The sequence below is a fragment of the Pempheris klunzingeri genome, chromosome 13 (assembly GCF_042242105.1).
Source record: "Pempheris klunzingeri isolate RE-2024b chromosome 13, fPemKlu1.hap1, whole genome shotgun sequence".
Classification (NCBI taxonomy): Eukaryota; Metazoa; Chordata; class Actinopteri; order Acropomatiformes; family Pempheridae; genus Pempheris; species Pempheris klunzingeri.
This window is the reverse complement of record NC_092024.1, coordinates 18360937-18380735: the sequence shown is the minus strand read 5'-3', so window position 1 is coordinate 18380735 and position 19799 is coordinate 18360937. Positions and strand designations below refer to the sequence as shown.

General features: G+C 41.4%; 1 protein-coding gene across 5 annotated transcripts in view; it reads left to right on the top strand.

Moving 5' to 3' along the window:
• Nucleotides 1-19799, top strand: part of sptb (spectrin, beta, erythrocytic) — a 44468-nt gene that overhangs the window by 11308 nt on the left and 13361 nt on the right. For all 5 annotated transcript variants that reach the window (XM_070841978.1, XM_070841976.1, XM_070841977.1 and 2 more), the window contains 19 exons: nucleotides 5069-5220; nucleotides 5317-5490; nucleotides 7177-7274; nucleotides 8459-8539; nucleotides 8702-8817; nucleotides 8957-9069; nucleotides 9146-9333; nucleotides 10064-10181; nucleotides 11013-11171; nucleotides 11912-12214; nucleotides 12297-12447; nucleotides 12990-13860; nucleotides 14040-14177; nucleotides 14738-15497; nucleotides 15729-15931; nucleotides 16886-16976; nucleotides 17421-17567; nucleotides 18350-18616; nucleotides 19023-19247. In XM_070841978.1, coding sequence (XP_070698079.1) covers nucleotides 5069-5220; nucleotides 5317-5490; nucleotides 7177-7274; nucleotides 8459-8539; nucleotides 8702-8817; nucleotides 8957-9069; nucleotides 9146-9333; nucleotides 10064-10181; nucleotides 11013-11171; nucleotides 11912-12214; nucleotides 12297-12447; nucleotides 12990-13860; nucleotides 14040-14177; nucleotides 14738-15497; nucleotides 15729-15931; nucleotides 16886-16976; nucleotides 17421-17567; nucleotides 18350-18616; nucleotides 19023-19247 — 4355 coding nt within the window. The remainder of the gene's footprint in view (nucleotides 1-5068; nucleotides 5221-5316; nucleotides 5491-7176; nucleotides 7275-8458; nucleotides 8540-8701; nucleotides 8818-8956; nucleotides 9070-9145; nucleotides 9334-10063; nucleotides 10182-11012; nucleotides 11172-11911; nucleotides 12215-12296; nucleotides 12448-12989; nucleotides 13861-14039; nucleotides 14178-14737; nucleotides 15498-15728; nucleotides 15932-16885; nucleotides 16977-17420; nucleotides 17568-18349; nucleotides 18617-19022; nucleotides 19248-19799) is intronic.

Here is a 19799-nt window from a genome sequence, read left to right as displayed (position 1 = left end):
TAGTAAAGCTTGTACTGATATGCAGGATGAGGAAGCCGGGAAGTTAGAAAAGGAACGCGGGGCAGCAGTGACGAGCCGCTGCAGCAGTCCAGTCACAGTGTGGAAAAGCTGTCAGAAAATGGGAAAAAAAAGTTGGATAGTGACTACTATGACTGCTGCACTTGCTCCAAAATATTTAATTCATGTAAAAAGACAGTTTGACAGTGGCAGCCTCTGTCGCAGAGTTGCTAAGGACAACCAAACATTAAATATACAGTAAAGTTGTGCTCAGTTCACTTTCCTTTTCATGAACCAAAATGCACAACTGTTTTGAAAAAGCCAAGCCTCCTTTTCAACCACACTTCTGACATTATTGAAGTGGAAGTCCTGCAGTGGGAGAAAGTTGTAGCTTTCATATACATTTATTTAAGAAGTTTGAAGTTCTGGATGAAAAATCCTCCGTGTGCTCCAACGTTGTTAAGAAACCTTTAGGATAAGACACATTCAAATAAAATGAAAGAACATTTTACTTCATCAGCAATAAAACGGACCCCTGCTCATTTTCATACAATGAGGGCTTTTGCTGCTGCAGTTTTACTTGGTCTGGTTGGACCAGTACTGTTAGATAAAGTTAGCAAACTTTAAATGTTTGCAGACTTAATGATTCTTGCTGTTCCACCATGGTTTTACATGCATAAACATTTGAGTACAACACAACGTACCTCTCCGGGAGGCATGTGTGCCAATTCCTGCTTGCGGTCCCGAGTGGTTTCTGGGTTATTTTGATATCTTTAATGAAACTGACTAAAGAGAATCCCTGTAAATGAAGGAAAATCAAATGAATCATTATTCTGTATTTTCCTGCTTGTGCCCACTGTCTAATAGAAGTTATCCTTATTTCAATATAATATACTGAAGGCATCATATCATACATACATTTTTATGAAATTCAGTTGAGAAACAGTTTACAGGGAATAACTGTGAATTAGTGATAGGAAACGAACCAAAATAGTGATTCTTTAAAACACATGCCTCTATGAATATGTAAAGATATAATGTTGGAATGGCTGGTTTGGAAGGTGATTTGTTGTGGCATTGTGATAAATAAGTAATCATTAACCTGTAACACAGCCTTAAAGACATCTAACATACTGCAGATGATGTTAAATCTTATATCACTGATCACTCTGATGCTTGAGATTGTTTTTCTGCCCAGCTCTACAAAACCTCCACTGGAAATTTTGGGGGTTTTCAGACGAGTGCTGTGGGCTTTGTTGAGTAGCGAGCGTACAGAGGTCTTGTTGTCACTTCGAGCTTGTTGAACTACTCATCTGGGGACGTCTCAGCGGGATGCACGCGAGCAACAATGCTCCTTCCTCCTCCCACTCCTCCCACTCTGCTGTCCAATGCTTCCTAAATGGCCAGGAGCATCAGTGTGCACTCTGTCTCCTCTCAAGGTCTCGTGATGCGAGACGATACAGGAGAACCGCGGGCGCGTTTCAGGGATGCACTTTAATTGTCCTCTTTCTGCCTCCAGTGTAAAGTCCTCTGTAGGCCGCACCCCAAATAGTGGAGACAGCAGCATTTGCCACAGGATCTATTGCACACAGGGCCATATTTTTCATGCTTTTTTGTCTCTGTTTGCCGACAGATAATGATGTGACAGTTTGTGCTAAATCAACGCTGCTTATTGGAGCTTTGAGTTATTTGCATGTTTAATTTCCATTACTTTTTCATGGTGCGGTTATTCGCGTTGATGTAGCGGAGCAGAGCGTGCTGTTGTTCTGCTGAGGGGAGAAGAATAAAGCATGATTTATTTACTGTACTCTGCTGCGCCATGTGTTTTACATACAATAACCCCTGATTTCTGCTCCTTGATGACGCAAAGAATGGAGCTGGAGCTTTTTTGGTGCTTACTGGGTCATTTTGAGCAGTAGGGGGAGATACTGTAGGTAATTTATCTTGCTCTATTTTCCTGGGTGGGTCTCTGTAGATTAAACTTGCAAGCCAGTCAGTCACTCTCCCCATTACTTTCTGTCTGATCTGCCTTGTCCTCCATTGTCTGCCCTCTTTTTCTCTTCCTCCTCTTCCCTGGTTTACCTTCGCTCCAGTCTCTCTGTCTCCTTCTCTTTTACTGTCTCAGTCTTAACCTTTAATCCAATATCTTTAACTTCTTCTCTTTACCCCCATTTCCTTTCTTTCCCCCCTCTTCTTCTCCTGTTCCTCCTCTTAAGCTGTTCCTTGCTTGTTCTCCACAGCCCCAGGGTCTGAATCATTTATTACACGAGTCATTAAGGATGCAGTCCTTTGCACTCTGTGGTTTGCAGTCATATTTGGGTTCAGGAATAAACAGGGCAAACTCTAGCAGGCAGACTGAGGGGAAGTCACGTGTCTCAAGGTGGGATGACTGAGGGGAAAATGTCTCTTTAAACTGTAAAGAGCTGCTGGGAGTTTTGGGTGCAGTCCAAGTGCCAGATTATTCTAATATACCCCACCTGGACATTCAAAAACTACATCTCTACTGGGGCTAATTAGGTTCATTATAGATTAATCACTTGATGATTAGATCAATTGTTTGGTCTACAAATTGTAAGTAAATAGTAAAAAATGTCGATGAGTTTCCAATAGTCCAAGAAGTCCTAAAAAGCTCACAAAAATCAAAAGTATTCACATTTGAAAAAGTTTAATAGGATCCTTTACTGGCATTAAGTCATATCAAATATCATCAAATTATGATGTTAATGTTTCATAAAACTCTACAGTTCAAATGAATGATTCTCAGCTAATTTGAAATAAAACTGCCAGTTATTTTTAGCAAGATGCGTCACATCTGCTGCATTTCTTTTTCCCGTGTATTGTTCTGTTAAATAAACTAATTGAGAGCTCAATGAATGATTAAGTAATGAAACGTACAAACAAAATGAGCCATGTTTTCATTTAACACTTGAACTGTTCTTCCACTTAAAAAAGCCTTTTTTTTCCTTCTCTGATGCAAAATGTGAAACTATTCAAGCATTTTATAGGATTTTATAATGTTCATATTATATGTTTATTATGTGTTTGTTAATATTGTGGCATTGATTTTAAAGATGTTCCCAAGCTTTTGGATCATCTGTAAAATGAATATATTGAGAACAGAAACAGTGAAAGCAATGACAACTCGATTCTATTGACTCAGTACATACCTTATACTATTCTAATTCTTCACTGTATTCTGTGCTTGACTGGGCATGCAGAAAGAGAAAGTTGAAATCACACTGGTAGATTTTGGCCATTTGCTTGCTTACAAAATGCAAATACAACCCCAGTCACAAGTATACACCCACTCACACCTCCCCCGTTCCCATTCACATCGAGTGTGTCCGCAAACAAAATAAACAGAGTATAGAACATTGGGTCATGCCGACATATGGTCCCTTCAAAATTTGTTTTATTTTCTGCTGCTGAGTGGGAGGCACATCTGCCGTGGATTAAAATATCATTTAAAGTGTGAGCATGAGCCCGGCAAGATGTGTCACCATGTGGGCACCGCTCTTCCTCCCAAAAACCCTCTCCAAGTCTGACGTTCGTACTCTGTGCATCTCTCCACCCAGTCATTCCTGAGTTTTCAGGCAAAGCTGCAGTCGAGGAATTTCAGCATAAGTGCTGTACACCTACGCTTAACTATGCAAAGTGTTTGCTTTTTATGCATGTGATGTTATTATGCAGCAGCACTTCTCTAGCTGCTCTGCTGGGAGGATGAGGAGACATAGATGGGTTCCTTGGCAGTCTCCATTTTGGTGGTGTCTGTCAAATTTAAAGGAGGCCTGTCTACAAAAAGTCATGTCAGTAATCTTGTCAAGCATGGCGGCTGTTTAATAACCGAAGCAGGAGTGACCAAGGAGAGCTCGCTCCTGCTCCAAAGGCTGAGCAAAAAGGTCAAAACTGCCATTTTAACAAGGTGATGGTGCCACTAGGGTAAAATCATCGATTGACTTACTGCTGTAATTCAAATTAACGCACAGTAAAAGTATATAGCGGACATAATGTGGTCCAGTTCTTTTAAAGCAGCCACATTTTAACATGTCCTCATTTGACACCACAGTGACAGTGTCACAGCGAGGCTGTCTTTGCCAGCAGGGCAGCACTGTGCTAAGTTTGACCATTTAAATGGCTAATTGAAGTTTTAGTCATAGACATGGATGCATTACTGACGGGCACAGACCAGGGAGTCTCAGCGGCCCTACGGCCCCTGTTTGAAGTGACTGATACTGTTTCTTGTTGGACACTTGCAGAGCTCAGCTAAAACTAGTGGTGATCACATTTTTTTGCTCCGGATCAGAGTCTTTTAACGCTGAATATCTGCCAAACAAATCCAATCCAAGATTTGTTTTTGTTTATTTTTTCCCCTCATATTACGCCTCCACGGCACACTGAGGCTACAGTGAAATTTCAGTAAAATTGGTAAATCAGAACAGCAGAAAAGCTCTGCTTATGAAAATAGAACTTCCCTCATCCCATGTTCCCTTGGATGTTTTCCACTAAACATTTTGTTTAGTGTGCTGTAGTAATTTGCTTAATATCTGGGCAGAGGAGTGTCAGTGTGGACCTGCTGTGGCAGGAAGCTTTGGACAGGAGTCAGACAGCCTCTTATCATCGTCAGCATGAACTAAATACTTAAGTTAAGGTGCAGTTTTTGAACAGCAGCACCAGAGAGTTCTGGTAAACCTTCAAAATATCAATATGGGGGGGCTTTGTCTCATAATTGGCCCATGCATGGTTATGGAAATCATATTTGTCGGAGGCAGACCAGATGCAAGGTTAGAAATACTATTAATATGAGAGTTGGATCAAATTAGTGACGTAAAAAAAAAATCATTTTTGAGTCCATATGTGCTGCAGACAAAGCTGACTAGCTAATGAGGATAACTGGGTATATTGGATTAATTTAGCCTGCAAGATTTCACTGTTTCTTCAGTTCTCACCAGGGTCCTCCATCTATCAGAAGTTGATCCCCACCAGAGTCAATGGTGCTGTTCTTTAGATCTGAAGTTATTTCATTATTCATAGAGCTCATGTTCTTTCTCTCTTAACTTTGTTCTCCCATCAGATGAGCGTGAGGCGGTTCAGAAGAAGACCTTCACTAAATGGGTCAACTCGATCCTGTCCCGGGTCGGCTGTCGCATCTCTGACCTCTACCTGGACCTGCGGGACGGACGCATGCTCATCAAACTGCTGGAGGTGCTTTCCGGTGAACGCCTGGTAAGAAGCTCCCTCACCAAACCTCACATGTTTAGGTTTTTCTCTTATAACTTCCCCTGTATATGTTCAGCCTTTCTTTCTTATTTCTGTCTTTAGCCAAAACCCACTAAGGGCCGGATGCGTATCCACTGTTTGGAGAACGTGGACAAGGCTCTGCAGTTCCTCAAAGAGCAGAGGGTCCACCTGGAGAACATGGGTTCCCACGACATCGTCGACGGCAACCATCGCCTCATCCTTGGTCTCATCTGGACCATCATCCTTCGCTTCCAGGTAAATGTAGTCTTTGGCTACATTCAAAGCTCATATTGACCTTTATTTACTTGTTTTGATTTGAATCACTTTTCCCTTTCATTTTTTTATATTAATTATACACAATCAAAGGCTGAAGATGTTAAAGCAAAACTTAGTATTTACTGTTTTGCAAGTGATTTCATGTGATGCACAAAAAAGCACAAGCACAGCCTCTGAAGTATATCTTAGTGTTTCTACTTTAATGACTGCTAAAAAACATTGGACAATTAAATATAAATTACTAAGAGAGAAGTAGGTCGCCTGGAGGAGAGCGTTCCATTTATTTAGGGTGGGTCGTCACCACAGCGGCCTGGGTGAGAGTCCAGCCCTTTGCTGCATGTGCTGCATGTCATCCCTTCTCTGTCCCTGCCTTTCCTGTCTCTCTCTACGAAATAAAGCAGAAAATAAATGTTGTGAATTCATGTTACAACAGTTCATGAATCAGTCTGAAGAGAAACAGAACTATTTAAAGCAGTAATAATGAAAATCGTGCTTTGTACACGAAGCTGTGCAAATATAATAACCTCTGCAAGCTTTATGTAGGCCTTACTGTTAAGAGTCATTCTGAAGTAGTTTATGTGTTGTACATAATGTGACATGACATGAATGTGAGTTCAGCTATTTAAATCATCCCATAACACCACAACACTACCCACGCAGTAGTGGCGCATTTGTAGTGAAACTTAAACCACCTGAAGAAAAGAGTGGACAACCAGAGACAATCTTTTTCATCATTCCTGTAGATTTTCTTAGATCTGAAAATGTCACCATTACTCTTCCGGTCTGAAAACTACATGATATTTTATATTGTATACAACCAGCTGTGTTTGATGGACAAGTAGTCTCTGATTAAGTGATTATTCTCACTTGGTTGTGTGAGCATGTAGCACAGAAACATTTTCAACATGCAGCCTTGGGATGTCTTTGACTTGACTTCTTTTTCCTCGAACGTGATGCCTTCAGGTTCCAGCCATTATTATCTGCTGTTAGAAGCACATCCAGAACATCAGAACATGTCTGTTTGACTCTTTTATCTTCCTGGTGGGGGCATATATTTATTTTTAATTTGACAGCATCACCGTTATTTTTAGACACGCTACTTCAAACAATACGGCCTCCTGCATTATTCAGCCTTTTCAAAAAAGAATTTAAAAAAGAGAGACTGGGAAGAAAGAAGTTGACTTGGTCCTGTCTCTATCTTTTCTGTCTGCATAAAGCAAGGAGAAGCAAAGCTGGCTAAATTTAGCCCTCTCTCAGGACCTGTCTCTCAGATCACATCGCTGCTCTAATTACTGGCCCACTGTGTGGGAAAATAAGAACTTCAATAATTACCACCTCTCCGTCTATCAACTGGACCCTGGTCTATCAACTGGTTTAGATTTGTGAGAATCCAGTCGACTAATAACCCTGATGATGCATCACTTGAGATTAGTTTTGTTGTACACAAATAAAACCTAATGTTTCTGGAAGCAGTAATGCATGATGTATTTCAAAGAGGGATTTGTGCCACAATGTTCCCGTCTAGCTACATCCAATGGGCGACTTGTTACTATCAGTTAGGTTTTTGTTCTCCATCGTGAATTGTTCTTGTTTGATTGAAAACCTCACAGTCATTAGTTAAGTTTCATTATTTACCATCCAGCTGTGCTTGTTGTTCTCCATCAGATCCAGGACATTATTGTGGAAACGGGCCAGGCGGACCAGAAGGAGACGCGCTCAGCCAAGGACGCTCTTCTTCTGTGGTGTCAGATGAAAACTGCAGGGTAAGAGGGGTTTGCGACCTTTAGCATCACCAAGCTGTTGTAAATATCCTTTGGGAATTGGTATGAAAGTCGACTCCTATTCACAGCTGTAAATGTTTTAGTGGGTAAAATATTTTTTGGCTGTGTTTTTGTGCAGTTCAAAACTGACTTTGAAAAAACTCTTAAAACTCTGCGCTACTCTGAATTTATAGTTTTAATTTTCTAGGTTTTTAACATAGTTATCTTGTTATGTAAAACATTATTGAATATCTTAAATAGTGCTCTATAAATGAAACCAATGACTAATTTTATTATTTCAACTTTATGGTTTGTCACCAGTTTTCAATTTTATCACAATGTTTAATTACAAAAAATACATTGTGCAAATAATAAAGCAATGTCTAGTTTTTACTTTGATATTAAGAAGTAATTTTATGTAAATGTTCAGCCAAAATTATGCTCACAGTTTGCGTTACCCTTTACAGACTATGTTTATTTGTTGTTTATTTTCTTTAATTTGATATTTTTGGAAATGTTGTTTTTCACTCTCCTGCAGAGAGTAAAGTGGTAAGATTGATACCACTCTCATGTCTGCATGCTAAATATGAAGTTGCCTGATGTTGAAGGAGACAGTTGTCTTAGATTAGCATAAGGACACGTGGGAAAACAGCTAGACTGGCTCTGTCACAAACAAAGACAATAAAAACGTATTTCCCCCCAAAAAGTATTCCTATAATTAGTTTAGCGGTGCTGGCAGGTGAATTTAGTTACCTTTAGACAGAGTCGTGCCAGCCGTTTCCCCTTTTTCTTCATGCTAAGCTATGCTAACTGGCTTCTGGCTGCAATGTCATATTTATTAATGTACAGATGAGAGTGAAATCAATTTACTTATTCCAGTCTTGGCAAGAAAGTGAATAAGAAAATTTCCCAAAATATTGAACTATTCTTTAAATTTAAAGTGATTTAAATTTGCTGGCATTTAATTGGATTCTGAAATGTCCAAGTCTTTTGTGACCTTTGGAGCAAATCACAAAATGCCAATATTCTGGGAAGACACTTCATCTGCTCAGGCCTGAAGCTGCAGGAATAAGTGCTTCATAATTATACGTGTTGAGGAGCAGAACATTTCCCAGACACTGATTTAAAACAGGAACTTAATGTCCCTCACGTACAGTCAATGACATCCCCTGGCTGTTGTTTTGCAGGTATCCCAATGTCAACATCACAAACTTCACCACCAGCTGGAAAGACGGCATGGCCTTCAACGCTCTCATACACAAACACCGGTAAGGAGATGAATGTCCAAATCCACTCTCAGCAGCTCTGAAATGTAAACACACGAAACCCGTCTGCTCAGTGTCTCTCCTCCTCGTTCTCCTTCATCTCTTTCACCGTCTCACTTTTTTTTTTGACTTTGCTCTCTTACTTTCTCCATCTTTCTCTCACAGGCCAGATCTAGTGGAGTACGGCAATCTGAAGAGGTCCAACCCAACCCACAACCTCCAGAACGCCTTCAACGTAGCGGAGCAGAAGCTTGGTGTGACCAAACTGTTAGACCCAGAAGGCGAGTGACCGTTGGAGGCTGTGCCTTCCTGTAGAAATAAATGTTTATGAGCTTTAAGCCTGGTGGAAAAAAAAGACGTTGGGACCAGAGATGTCTCTGGCTTGGCTGCGACTGACTTATTTGCCATCTTGTTTTGCAGATGTGTTCACAGAGAACCCGGATGAGAAGTCCATCATCACCTACGTCGTGGCATTTTACCACTACTTCTCAAAGATGAAGCAGCTCGCTGTCGAGGGCAAGAGAGTTGGAAAGGTGAGATGGAAAGATGACGCACGCATATGCACTCATGTGTTGAGCCCGCTTGCCTGACTTTGACCTCCTTCCTCAGGTTCTGGATCATGCCATCGAGACGGAGAAGATGATTGATAAGTACGAGACGCTGGCGTCAGACCTGCTGACGTGGATCGAGCAGACCATCATCGTGCTGAACAATAGGAAACTTGCCAACTCTCTGACTGGAGTTCAGCAGCAGCTTCAGGCCTTCAACACCTACCGCACTGTAGAGAAGCCGCCCAAGTGAGTCGTGCCAATAGCATTACATTAGTCTCTGTTCTAATTTGTTCTCTTTTTCCAGTGTTTTTCTTTTATAATTTAGATTAAATAGATTAAAATAAATTAAAATATATGTATATAACAACATACGTTATTATCAAGTTAAGGTTTGTAAGTGTTCTAATGTGTGATGTGTGTTTTCTTGTATGATGAGTGTCTGTCCAGCCAAATTCAGTCTGTTTTATTTAAGTTCAAACATATAGTTTAAAGTAATTCAAATCAGACACTGTTTTCAGTTTTAATAAATGCATGTTAACAACCTCATGATAAAGCGTCTTGGAACACAAGCAAAACAACATATAAAAGAGGAACTTGTAATAATTATTATTTAGAATGCACTGATAAATATGGTGGTAAAAGATAAAAAGAAATGATTAGCAAACACACAGGTCTTCAAATGAAACCAGTTGGACTATATATGTGCGTGGAGGTGGATGTGGTTCACACCTTAGTGTGGGAATCACTCAGGGATTGTAAAAAGACAGAGATCGTCCACATACAGTCGGTAAAAAAAAGGTTGCCATTGAATACATGCAAGAGTAAAGTAGAGAAGGATGTCTCTAATTCATAAGTTATAAATGCTACAAAATGTCAACATTGGTTTGAATTTCTGATGCCAACTGATCCCATAACTGCAGTAAATGTACAGTTATTTGTACCATTTTTACCATTTCTTATGTTTGTTTTCTGTCAGGTTCCAGGAGAAAGGAAACCTGGAGGTGCTGCTGTTCACCATCCAGAGTCGTATGAGGGCCAACAACCAGAGAGTCTACACGCCTAAAGAGGGAGCTCTGGTCGCGGATATCAACAGGGTGAGAAGGATCCTTTTCCCTTATCGATTAATCTTCATATTATTTTTTATTACTATTATGATGGATTGATTCATCATTTAGTCTATAAAATGTCAGAAAATAACAAAAAACGTGCATTAAAATTGGCAAAATCCCAGGGTGATGTCTTCAGATAGGTTGTATTGTTTAACCAGGAGTCCAAAAGCTGCAGTTTTCATTTAGATAATGTTTTACTTTGTTTTTTTTTTTCAATGTAAAGATAATCTCTCTTTTGACCAACACAAGAAAACTGTGTTTGAAGCTCTGACTTTCAGCTCAGTTAAATGGACAAAATCCATTAATGTAGCAAAGCACAATCCCGAGGCAACAATTAAACCACTAATAAATTCAATTATACTGGTAATACTATAGTGCAATTGAATAAACTGTACGATAAAAGCACCTCTTGAGGAAAATAAAGGTCTGACAGCACTGCAGGAGCAAGAAAAATGTGTCGCTCAAAAGAAAGAACATTAACACTGACATGTCACTAGCACAGGAAAGGTGTATGACGGAGAAACATATTCACAGGTATTGTAAGTAGATTGGTTCATTAATCTATAAGTAGATCAACAGAATTAATAGGAAACAATTAATCAGCAGACATCTCCTCTACAGCGTCCTTGAATGTAATACTAAATACCTTTAGACAACTTTAGAAGATAATCTGTAGTCGACCTTGACCTCTGATTTGTTTGTGGACATCAAGCAAAGAACCCCTAAATTTGAAATGAAAAGCACCAGATTGCTACAACTCCCCTTCCAAGTACCAAAAACTACATACCCCTCATCCATCTCATCATCAATATGCAGGCCTGGGAGCGCCTGGAGAGGGCGGAGCACGAGCGGGAGCGCGTCCTGAGAGACGAGCTAATCAGACAGGAGAAGCTGGAACAGATGGCGAGAAGATTCGACAGGAAGGCTGCCATGAGGAAGACCTGGCTCATAGAGAACCAGAGGCTAGTGGCTCAGGTAAAGACTTTCTGAACACCTACCAAACGTGTCTGTAGCTTTAAATATGGAAAAAGGTCCAAAAATGCTGAAACAACAACAAAATTATGGACATCATATGATGTGATTATCTGTTACCTATTCTGAGGTGTCGCAATTACACCACCTAATGAAATGAAATTACATTAAAAAGTACAGATTTTTACAGTATTTGCAGCGTGTCGTTTGTACACATGATTATTATAACAGCAGAAACATGGAGAGCCATGAAAAAAGTCAACTAAAATGTGTCTATTGCATGTAAAAAATAGCATCTGTTTTTAGAAGAAGAAGAAGTTGGGTAGAGGAAAAGAAACATGCATGTGTTCATTAGCAAAAATAGATGTTGAAATGAGCAGAAAAGAATTCTTTACTTAAAGGCTCCCTGTGGAGTGTAGCAGTAGCTCTGTATGACTGTTTTTGTATGACTGGCTCCTTGTTTTGTTGTCCCCCTGACACCCACAGGTGGTGGTAATGCACCAACATATGGTGCAGTGCACCAGCAAAGGCAGGGAAGAAGAAAACTGCTAGCTATTACATGTGGAAGTAAACAATGCTGGATTTGAAATATTTAAAAACCAGACTTGTAAATGATTTACGAGGAGCACACCGTAAATACTGCACTACAAGAAAAGTGCATTCATGTGTGTCATTAGCAAAATTAACTTATGTTCTTAAAATCTAAAAAGTAAGAATGTGTGCTTCTCTACTTTCCTTCCCAGGATAACTTTGGCTACGACCTGCCTGCAGTGGAGGCAGCGAAGAAAAAGCACGATGCCATTGAGACAGACATTTCTGCATACGAAGAACGTGTTCAAGCCTTGGTGAACATCTCAAAGGAGCTGGAGTCTGAGCGATACCATGACGCCAAACGGATCGACGTGCAGAAAGACAACATCCTGCGTCTTTGGGACTACTTGCAGGAGCTGCTGAAGGCTCGCGGGGGGCGTCTGGATAAGAACCTGACCCTGCAGAGGATCTTCCAGGAAATGCTGTACATCATCAGCTGGATAGATGACATGAAGGTGCAGCACAGGGGGCATTCATTCATCAGCTAATAACATTTATTCTTCAGACACTGATCAGATTGTTGCCTCCTCTCTTTAGGCACGACTTCTCTCTCCTGACTTTGGGAAACACTTGCTGGAAGTGGAGGACTTGTTACAGAAACATGCTCTGTTAGAGAACGACATCGCTCTGCAGGCTGAGAGAGTGCAGAACGCCAGTGCTGCCGCTCTCAAGTTTGCCAATGGAGATAGTAAGTGCAGTGGGTGGGAATGACACTGAATGGAGTGCACGCCATGGACGTTGACGAGGGCCGACTTTTTGAACACCTACCAAATGTGTGTGTAGCTTTAAATATGGAAAAAGTCCAAAAAGGCTGAAAGTTATCATCAAACATTTTGTCTTGTGTTTCATAAGATAAAATAACGTTATTTACACCTATTTACACCAAAATACACTAAGTTCAATTAATTTTCAGTTTCATTTTAATCAAGGTACTAAATCTAATGAGCTGTAGTTACAACTGTAACCTCACAATAAACACATAATCTGGTCCTTTATGTGGAATTTACTCCCCCCCATCTTCGCTTAGATTTTCTCCCATTGCAGATATTGGTCATAGAGTTTAATGTGAGTGTTTGCATGTGTTAGTTCTATGATAATGCCCTGCCCTCTACCAAGTTTACGCTGAAATAGACACCAGCATCTTAAAACCCTGAGAAGAATTAAGCAAGCAGAGAAAGTGAAATGAGTAAATATGTGTACCGATTATATTGTCCTTCATTTTTCCCGCAGGCTACAAGCCATGTGATCCCCAGGTGATCCGCGACAGGGTGCAGCACCTTGACTTGTGCTACCAGGAGGTTTGTGCCCTGGCGGCCCAGCGAAGGGCTCGCTTGGAGCAGTCCCGCCACTTCTGGAACTTCCTGTGGGAGGTGGCGGAGCTGGAGAGCTGGATTAGGGAGAAAGAGCACATTTTCTCCTCCCTGGATTATGGCAAGGACCTGACGAACGTGCTGGTGCTCCAGAGCAAACACAGCGCCTTCGAGGATGAGCTTGGAGCCCGTCGTGCCCACCTCGAACAGGTTTTGGCTGAGGGAGAAAAGATGATCCAGTCCAAGCACTTCGGCTCCCCGAAGGTTCAAGAAGGCATGGACAGCATCAGGAGGCAGTGGCAGCAGCTGGAGGAGCTGGCTGCGTTTCGGAAACAGAACCTCCAGGACACCCAGAGGTTCTTCCAGTTTCAGGGAGATGCCGATGAACTCAAAGCCTGGCTGCTGGACGCCAAGAGGCAGATGAGCAGCGATGACGTGGGCCAAGACGAGTACACCACCCAGCGACTACTGAAAAAGCACAACAACCTGAAGAATGAAGCAATCAAGAATGGAGCCACCATAGATTCGCTATCCAAACAGGCCAATGCGCTGCCAGAGGAGCTGCAAAACACCCCTGATATCCAGAGACGTCTGAAAGACATCAAGGACCTGTACATGGAGCTCATGTCTCTGGCTGACCTGAGACAGAAGAAGCTAGATGACACTATGGCCCTGTACACCATCTTCAGTGAGACAGATGCCTGTGAGCTCTGGATGGGACAGAAGGAGACGTGGCTGGTGGGTTTAGAGGTGCCTGACAAGCTGGAGGATCTGGAAGTAGTACAGAATAGGTACACAGGACATATTTTGTTATCATAATTATCAAAAATCTGGAGACGATCGTGCTACCAAATTAATATTAAAAAGCTTTAATCTCCCTGAAGTAGCACTATTTTTTCCAGGTCTAGTACTCATGTGTTTATGCATCTTGTACTGGTTTTCTTTCAACTAGCATTTTTCTTGTTTTCAGGTTGAGTATTCTAGCACAAGATATGGCAAATATGCAGTCGAGGGTTGATGATGTCAATAGAGCCGTGAAACAGCTCGAGGACAGCAGACACCCTCGCACCAAAGAGGGAAAAGAACGTCAGACGCGACTGAATAAGAGGTGCTTTGAATATTTTCTATATTTATTATGTACATGTTTTTTTGCACATCAACATTTTGAATCAAATGTTTTGGTGATGCTTTATTTTACAGGTCTGTAATTTCCTAATAATTTCCAAGAAATTTCCTGGAAAGAAGTCCATAATTTAGCACTAATTATTGGTCAAATTTTCAATTGGTGTACACTTCCAATTATTTCCAGTATATTGCAAGCAGCAGGTCAGCACAGCACAACACAATAATGTAAACTTTATCCACAGGGAAGTGTACAGTTCAACGGATATGGACAAGTTTGAAGTTTCCAATCATAACTGAATAGTAAATGCAATGAATACATATACTTGAATTTGCAGTACATGAACAGGCTCTTCCAAAGAAATTACTGCTTCCCCTATAATTATTATGAAATGACATGCTTCTCTCCAGAAAGCCTCAGGACATTATTGGGAACTAACAGATCTGAAGTTTGAAAAACATATTGAGGGCTCGTGGTTGGGTAAAACACACCCTCAGGTGATATTATAGTGATTTAAACATTAAATGAATATTATTCTCTTTCAGGTGGGAGGCCTTTAAAGCCATGGTGGAGGACAAGAAGAGGAAAGTGGATTCTGCTGTTAGTCTAAACAACTACGGGCTGGAGTGTGATGAGACAGAGGCCTGGATCAGAGACAAGACACGGGTGATTGAGTCTACACAGGACCTGGGCAATGACCTGGCAGCCGTCATGACCATCCAGAGGAAACTGTTTGGCATGGAGAGAGATTTGGCCGCCATCGACACCAAGCTTACCTTCCTGAGGAAAGAGGCCGACCAGCTGGCTAAGGACCATCCGGAGAACGCAGATGACATCTTGGCCCGCAGAGGGCAGCTGGACGCGGCCTGGGACACGCTAAGAAAGACCCTGAAAGACAGAGAGGACTCTTTGGGCGAGGTCAGCAAGTTACAGACCTTCCTCCAAGACTTGGATGACTTCCAGTCCTGGCTTTTCAAGACCCAGAAGGCAGTGGCGTCAGAGGAAATGCCCGCCATGCTGCCAGAGGCCGAGCAGCAGCTCAGCCTTCATGACGCTGTGCGTGAAGACATAAACAACCACGAGGAGGACTATCACCGTGTGAGAGACACCGGTGCCCAGGTCACCCAGGGTCAGGAGGATGATCCTCAGTACCAGCAGCTGGAGCAGAGGCTGAACGGGCTGGATCGTGGTTGGTATGAACTGCAGAAGATGTGGGATAGCCGCAAGAACCTCCTGGACCAGGGTCTGGGCTTCCAGCAGTTCATGAGGGACGGAAAGGCTGTACAGGCCATCCTCAACAACCAGGTACTCAACATTGTCTGTCTTTAAATGGAAGAGTCTTCATCCACCATAGAATTAGGGTTAGCTTAATGAAGAGGTTAGTGATGCTGCAGGTATTTCCAAGAATGTGGTACGGAAGAATGCAGCGCGGTTAGTTACCACACCGCATGTTTGTCATATAATGTAGTCAGCTGGTTGTGTGTCTTCAGGGTTGTCTGTCTTTTCTTTGTTAATTTTCTCTCCGCTTTGTCGCAGGAGTACACCTTGGCTCACATAGACAAGCCCGACACCTTGGCGGGGGCCGAGAAAGCTCTGAAGAAGCACGAGGACTTTGTGAGCACCATGGAGGCCAACGAGGACAAGGTTGACGGCGCTCTGCAGGTCGGACAGCGACTGGTAGACAGCAACAACCTTTACTCTGGGAAAGTTCAGGAGAAAATGGACTCAATCCAGGACAGGTCTGTTGTTTGGTGGTGGTTTACGCTCAGTATGATTTCAATGATGTGTCGTCAAAAAAAGGCTATTGAATAGAAAATAGATATATAACATAATATGATTACTCACCATAATCAATGATACATTGTTCAATCATGTCACAGAAGATGCTCATCTCTGTTTCTCTACTGCAGTCACTGAGTATCTACTCTGAACCAACTAAACTCTCACTTAATTACAAAATGTTACTTTTATCCCTTTTGGCAACATCTCTTTATTGTCTTTTACAAGAAAGAAGACAAAGCAATAAATAACATCATCACGCATGCAACAGAGAGCATTGCAATCACCACAGACATAAAAAAAGACCAAAACAATGAGCCCAATTTGCAGTCAGATCAGTTCATTATGCCATCCATTTTGTTTTTGTGAAAGAGCTTATCCTCTCAAAAGCAAAGTAGAAGGTCATTCTTTTCAGCCACTGGGAAGTTACATTGAGTTGTGTGTTTCTTCAATGAAAAAACAACTTTGAGCAGTTTGATGAATACCACACCGGCTTTCATCTTGTACAGAAAATAGATCTTCTTTCTAACTTACTCTTCTTCAGAGTTTCAACCGACTCAGCAGTGAAACAGCTTTCTTATCACTGTATCATTAGTGTCAACAAAAAGCAGTGGAGAGGGCATGAGAGCTTTTCCCATTAACTCCCACAATTCAGCTTGGTAGACAGGAGCCCGCAATAATGGGTATTGATTTTTAAGTGAGAGCTATTCTTCACGGTGTAGCAGAGTGACAGACGACCGTTTTGGGTTACTGTCTCAGGTCTTTTTCCTGTGTGGAAGAGGAGCTCATAATGATCCGGGCCGTTCAGCGACACATCCTGTTATGTGACTGAGAGACGTTTTGAATGAAACGGTGGAGCTCGGCGTAGAGTTGTATTTTTAATGTATTTTCTTGGTTGTGTGTTTGACCGTCAGGCATAACAAGAATAAAAGAAGAGCCCAGGAGGTGTCAGAAAAGCTCAGAGACAACCGCGACCTGCAGCATTTCCTGCAAAACACCCAGGATGTGAGTTCACCGTCAGCTTACTGTTCATGTAATCACTGTGTAACATCAATTAGTACCTTAATTATTAGCTTAATTATTCCCACACTGAGACTTGACATCACAGTATTTTTCCTCTTTTTATTTCTTGATTATTGTAGTCAATTTGCCAAACACACTCTGCTCTGTTTACTGTAACACAGTGGTACTTGATGAAACTTTCTCAGACTAAATTTTGTATCTTCCCTATTGGGGATAGAGGTCCCATTTGGCTAATTGCTAAATGCTCTGTTTTCAAAAGATAAAGAAGTAAATCCTGCTCACAGAAAGTCACCTCTGCACAAATTTAAAATGCTGATGTTTCCTTGACTTTTCCAAGTTTTGTAACCATGCGTGCTTGAGTCTTAGTTGGTGATTTGAATCTTTTTCTCTAATCCCTAATATTCACCCTTCGTCCCCATGCTTCAGCTGACTCTGTGGATCAACGAGAAGATGCTGACGGCTCAGGACACTTCCTACGATGAGGCCAGGAACCTTCACAGCAAATGGCTGAAACATCAGGCCTTCATGGCTGAGCTGGCCTCCAACAAGGACTGGCTCAACAAAGTAGATCAGGTTGGTAACGCTGTGTATGTGTCTATGTCCACCTGTGTATGTCTGTCAAGTGGTTTAATATGTTAGAGAGGGGCATAGTGGCATCTTAATAACAACTACAAATCATTACGATATCTAAAGAGCTACTATTCTATTCATATTAGCTTTTGGAAATAACTAAAAAATAGTTTCTTTAGCTTACAAAACAGCAGCTTTTGGTCAAATTCTTTATTTTTCAGTGGATAGCTTAGAGGACATGCCTTAGTGAATACAGAGTGATCTTTGAGAAATGTAAACCAAAGTTTTTTCTGAATGACATTTTAACAATCCGATCCAATCCAAAAGCAGTGAAGAGCTGTTTTATGCCGATTGGTGGGGTAGCCAGTTTCCCCAAATCATTTGACTGGATACATATAAGTATACACCCCAAGTTCAAGATCAAAAATATTTTAAGAGGAAACACAGGGATGTTTCTATGAAAATACTCAAATCATATAATAACTTTCTCTTTTCATAATTAGCATATAATAAGAGAAAGTTAACACAGAGACGCAAGATAATTTGGAAAATTTATTTTTTAACTTCTGTGCCTTTAAAGGAGCAAAAATGAAGTGTTTCTTTGTTCTCTTTCTAAAAGATTGTCAGAACAAGATTTAAACAAATCAGCAGCATTCACACTAATAATGCATTTGTCACTCTTAGCTACTGTTTCTTTACCTTCTATTGACTTATTGAAGTAAAGCTGCAAAAATCAGGTTTTAGTTTAAATTTTTTGTCTTCTCTCTGTGTTTTTGTGGATAAAGGAGGGTCAGGAGCTCATAGAGTCTAAGCCTGAGTTTGAGCCCATCGTTAAGGAGCGCCTGGCCAAACTCCACGAGCTGTGGGACAAGCTGGAGTCTACAACCCAGGAGAAAGCCCGGCTGCTGTTTGATGCCAACCGCTCTGAGCTTTTCGACCAGAGCCTGACTGATATGAGGAAGTGGCTCAGTGAGCTGCAGCAGCAGCTACAGAGTGGAGACGAGGAGGTCAAAGACCTGACTAATGCCAACATCCTGCTCAAGAAGCATCAGGTCTGTGTCTTTGTAGCATATACTGTACATACTTTAGATCTGCATGCTTATTGAGTCTGCAGTTCCTTTGGATACATGGACCTTTTAAATCATATGTACTTAAACTCACCATGGCAGTAAATACATTATAGTTTTAGCTTTAGCTTATGTGCTTTCTTTGGATTAACTTTGAGTCGTTGCACATCTGTGTCTAAATCTTCATCTGAAATATTATTTATTGTAAAGAATAACGAGAACGCCATAAGTATCCTAAATTATATTACAGCCTGTGCTGCATTGTGAAACTTAGTTTTGAACATCAGCAAGAAGACAAACTAACTTTTGGTGGGTTTAACCTCCACTACATCCTGATTAGTCTCTTGAAAGGCTATTCATCTTTTTTCCTAATCGTATCTCCCCGCGCCAGATGACAGAGAACCAGGTGCGTGACCGGGAGCGGGAGCTGGAGGAGCTCCAGGAGGCCGTCAGGAAGCACGGCGGAGGCAGGGAGGACCAGCCGGAGCTAGAGGCCGAGCAGCAGGCCCTGCAGGGGGACTTCCAGCGGCTCCTCACACCACTGGCCCAGCGCAAGGGCAAGCTGGAGGCCGCCAAGGCTGTCCATCAGTTCTGCAGAGACCTAGCGGATGAGCTTGTAAGCATGGATCCAATTTCGGAGCAAAATTAAAGTGTCGAAAGTCCCTGCTCTCACAAAATGATTGATAGCACAAAATTAGAATAAAGAATGTTAGATTTTAAAGGTGCTGGATTAATGTCGTCTTTTGAATGACAGCAAGATAACACCTTTTGGGACTTACACTTTAGAAATATTGAAACCTGAACTTCAGAGGGTGTTTTTCCCCCCAAAATGATAAGTTATTAATTCAGAAATTAAGTTTTCAATTACAGTATGTGCACTTCGTATGCAAGATAATAAAACCACCAGCTCTCGCCATGAAATTGACTCTCCAGGTGAATCTTGGTAAAAAGCTTTAATCCTTTATTGGTTTCACTGCCTATAATCCACTTAAGTCAGCTGGAGGAGACAGCTTAGAGAAAGGTTTTTACTATTAGAGACATTTTTTAAAGGGGTAAAAATCAGTAGACAGATGCTTTCTTTCTCTACATCTATTTCTTGACAAAAATCAGTCCCTACTATTTTCTCTTTCCTTTGTCATCATCTTTTTTTTTCTTCATCTGCTCTGTC